This window comes from Sinocyclocheilus anshuiensis, unplaced genomic scaffold (genome assembly GCF_001515605.1).
Source record: "Sinocyclocheilus anshuiensis isolate Anshui unplaced genomic scaffold, SAMN03320099.WGS_v1.1 scaffold3964, whole genome shotgun sequence".
NCBI classification, from domain to species: Eukaryota; Metazoa; Chordata; class Actinopteri; order Cypriniformes; family Cyprinidae; genus Sinocyclocheilus; species Sinocyclocheilus anshuiensis.
In genome coordinates, this window is record NW_015536707.1 from 73,981 (window position 1) to 77,962 (window position 3,982).

The 3,982-nt window shown below is 38.5% G+C and overlaps 1 protein-coding gene across 1 annotated transcript; it reads right to left on the reverse strand.

Moving 5' to 3' along the window:
* Positions 1-69: 69 nt before the first annotated feature.
* Positions 70-1,681, reverse strand: LOC107655248 (myosin heavy chain, fast skeletal muscle-like). Its single transcript, XM_016442700.1, has 6 exons — positions 1,577-1,681; positions 1,256-1,394; positions 1,055-1,173; positions 790-939; positions 532-702; positions 70-456 (listed from the first exon to the last, which is right to left on the reverse strand). Exons 1-6 carry the CDS (start codon positions 1,664-1,666, stop codon positions 85-87), a joined length of 1,041 nt encoding a protein of 346 aa, XP_016298186.1. The 5' UTR covers positions 1,667-1,681; the 3' UTR covers positions 70-84.
* Between the last annotated feature and the right edge of the window lie 2,301 nt (positions 1,682-3,982).

Here is a 3,982-nt window from a genome sequence, read left to right on the forward strand (position 1 = left end):
ATATACTTCATATTTTGAAACTCCAAAATCTGTGATCACATAGTTTGTTGCGTTCTGATGATCTCTTTCTTTTTTTAAGTTTTTCTATAAGCAGGTGTCTTGTACATAATTAAACCACAAAGGAACTGAGGAAATGCAGATGTTTGTACCTTCTGCGCCTGCAACAACAACATACAGGAAGGCCAGCACTTTGAGTGATGACTTTTGGTAAAGTTGCACGACAGAGTCGTTCAGTGGATCCTTGTTCTTGTCCAACCAGCCATTAATGTTGTAGTCCACAGTGCCGGCGTAGTGCACCAGAGAGAAGTGGGCCTCTGCCTTACCTTTGGCAGGCTTGGGCTTCTGGAAAGCTGCACATTTTCCCAGATGCTGGTCATGCAGCTTGTTTTTGAAGCTTGTGTCTGTAGCCTTTGGGAACATGCACTCCTCTTCAAGGATGGAGAAGATGCCCATTGGCTGTTGAAGAAATATTCAAACTCAAGTACAGGCACAGTGAGAATAGTTATTTTAATTTACTGAATATCCTCTAACCTTCTCAATGAGCTCAATGCAGGCAGCCAAGTCCATACCAAAGTCAATGAACTCCCAATCAATGCCTTCTTTCTTGTACTCCTCTTGCTCCAGAACAAACATGGTGTGGTTGAAGAACTGTTGCAGTTTCTCATTTGTGAAGTTAATGCAAAGCTGCTCCAAGCTGTTGAACTGATAATTCAACAGAAGCGATTATTGCAACTGACTGTTATCTTTTATGTCTTGATTCTTTCAGAGACATTAATGACTGATACTCACATCAAAGATCTCAAATCCAGCGATGTCCAGCACACCGATGTAGAACTCTCTAGGATTCGTCGTGTTCAACATCTCATTGATACGGATGACCATCCACAAGAACATTTTCTCATAGACAGACTTGCAGAGTGCAGAGTCTGCATTGTTCACCTGAGAAATTCAAAGGTCATTGTAGATCATATTATTACCCTTACTTCTCACGATGACTATGTTTGAGACATTTCTCACTGTATCTAGAAGTTAAATGTGTTAATGAAGTCATCACCTGTGGTACTGTCTGGCCTTTGGTCACCATCTCATTCCCGACCTTCACTCTGGGGTAACACAGAGCTTTCAGCATGTCAGCGGAGTTGATGCCCATGAGGTAGGAGATTTTATCAGCCGCTAAGGAAGCAGAGTTTTATGCTTTATTATTGCTAATTAAGTGAATGTTTATATGTTAATTTGTGCTAAAATGTTATCTTACCCTCATTGCCGTCAGGTTCGGCCTGCTCCTCTCTCTGCTTCTGTTTGAACTTCATGGCCCCATGATGCATCACAGCACCTGTCAGCTTGTAGATGCTGATTTTCTCATCAGCACTGAAGCCCAGAATGTCAATGGCAGTCTGTTTTTACACAGACCAAATAAATCAAATTGTTTATTGGAGTCAAAAAAGACGGGTCTTTTATACTGTGTCATGCAGTATTCAGTTCAAGCTGGTGTTTTTCTCATGTTTTTTTGCTCTGAAATGTTGCATAAAATCTAAAAATACTACTACTACTACTAATATTGCAGTTGTCCACATACATCTGTGGCAATGAACTCCTCCACATCATCGATACTCTTGACAGTGATTTCACCCTGGCTGATCATTGGGTAGTCATAAGGGTTGGCCATGTCCTCAATTCTGTCAAACAATGGGAGGATTCATTGGGAATATTTCATCTTATTTTACTGTAACACTCTGTAATTAACATGTTTTTGACTTTTTTTGTACACACATTTATACACTATTTAAGTGAAGAACTTTGACCTCTGAAAACTCAAGCACAGGAACACATTTAATAGTGTTTTTTTATCTGTTGTACTTTCCCACTGTGAGTTTTGACAATAGCTTTGCCACCCTCTTTACTAAAAACAGACGGAACATTTTTTTGAATTTCATTTTTATTTAAACAGGACACTGTGTTTTGTTTTTTTCACAACTTAAACCATGGAGTGTAAAACATATTCAGCAATAAAAAGCAGGAAAGAGAAGGTTAAAAAGGACCAATGATCAATAACGATACAACAAATTTCATTTGCCCTCATATTTTGTTGTCTTCAACAGAAAATTGTTGGTAGTTTATTTCGTTGTTCCCAAAATTTCTCTTTCTGCATAATAATAGGTAATAGAAAATCATTAAAATTATAAGTAATATAAATATTATGTATACATTGGCATGCAAATCAGCACTGTACATGATACAAGTACATGTCCTGGATGATGTGATTCTGAATGCGAGTTTATGTGGTACTGAAACAAAATGTTGAAACTAAAACTTTAAAAATAAATGAATAAATAAAATGACAAAGAAACATCACTGGTGTTTTCATGTGTGTGAATTATTTTCAGCACTGCTGTTGTAATTCTGCTCATTGATGGTCTGGATAGTTGGACGAGGCCAAAGCATTTTCAAATGAAGTTCTAGGGTGAGATTTACAGATATGAGAAATAAGAAATGTTTTTCTTAAGGACTATAGAGAGCAAGATCTGAACTTAAAACTCCTAAACATAATAACCCTTGCTGTGTATGGACCTGATGGTCTAAATGTATTTAAGTTTGATTTAAGCCACAGAAAAGAACATGTATAATACAGGACTTTAAAATGTTATGAAATAGCAACAGTTGATAACCTGATCTGTCTTCAGTTCCTAATTCAGAATGATGGAATAACTCAATGGAATGCGCTCAATGCACGTCACAATTCTGGATTGGCTTATACCGGCTGACAAACTTCCTGTTACAATGACCGCGAAATTCTAGTTCACTTGACCAACAGACAGACCGACAACAGGCAAACATGGCTCTCTTTTACACTCGCTGTCTTCTAGACCTACCTCGTCTGACTATTAATGATGTGGACTGACTTGTCAAGAAGTCATGCCCCACTCCCTCCAGCAAACGGGAAAAGGGATTCAAGATGTATATCGCCAGCTACATCGATAATTACGAGGGTAAGTCGTTACGTTGAAATGTTATTGTAGCAGCTAACGTTAGCGTTAATGTTAACTGAACGATTACGAACGATGGCTAACGTTAAAGTTAGCTGTTTTGTTCGACTATGACTGACAGACTTGCCAGCTAACTTTCGATTGTGAGTTTGTGTGAGTTTTCTTTTATAGAGATACTGTCAAGATACTGTGTAAAAATGTAACGTTACAGTCTCAAATTGTGTGTTCGTCGTCCTTCCTCACAGTGTCAATGAAAGACAAGTTGACAGGAGAGGTCAGCGTGAGGGCAGTCTGTCATAGATCCATGAAGAAAAGTGAAAAGCCACACGACTTGAGAGTAGGGTTATTGTTAGGGCAATGGTTAGGCAAGCTGATAAATTGCCTGTCAGCTTAATAAAAGTAAAATTATCCAAGCAAATTAGGCCTGTATCATATTGTTAAAAATGTATACATTTTCATATTTTGTCTGTGAGCCTCAGAATACAGCATTATTTTTCTTGTTAATGCTTTATCTGTCAAGCAATATCTCATCTAAGCTTCTATTTCTCCCTAGATGGTGTTAAAGCACTCAAAACCTGTTGTTTTGGTGAGCAGCCATTGTTCCTGTGTGGCGGGCTGTGCCTTATGCAATCATTTGGTTGCACTTCTTTATCAGACTGCCCATTATTCGCAGCTAAACATTCCTGTTGTTCCCCCGGTGCACAGCTGCACAGACACCGAGCAGATCTGGCATAAACCAAGGACACTGGTAAGTCATGTAACATGTGAACTGTACTATTACTGTGCATATTGTAGCTATTGTGATGCCATGTTGAATGTGTCTCTGATGTTAGGGTGTTAGGCCAGGCCCAGTTGGAGAAATGGAGTTTCGAAAACCCAGAAATTCAACAACAGACTGTGTAAGGTGAGATTATCTTTACTTCGTATCTCGGTGTGGTTGTATGTATGTTGTGGCAGAAGTTTGGTGTAGTGATTTTTACTTTAATACTATTTTTTTT

Bases quoted from the DNA above. Each gene is read 5' to 3' on its own strand.
- LOC107655248 (XM_016442700.1), bottom strand. From the start codon at position 1,666: ATGGCCAACCCTTATGACTACCCAATGATCAGCCAGGGTGAAATCACT. The intron at 1,174-1,255 runs GTAAGATAACAT...CTGCTTCCTTAG, and splicing joins CGAACCTGACGGCAATGAGG to CGGCTGATAAAATCTCCTAC. The intron at 703-789 runs GTGAGTATCAGT...TTGAATTATCAG, and splicing joins CTGGATTTGAGATCTTTGAT to TTCAACAGCTTGGAGCAGCT.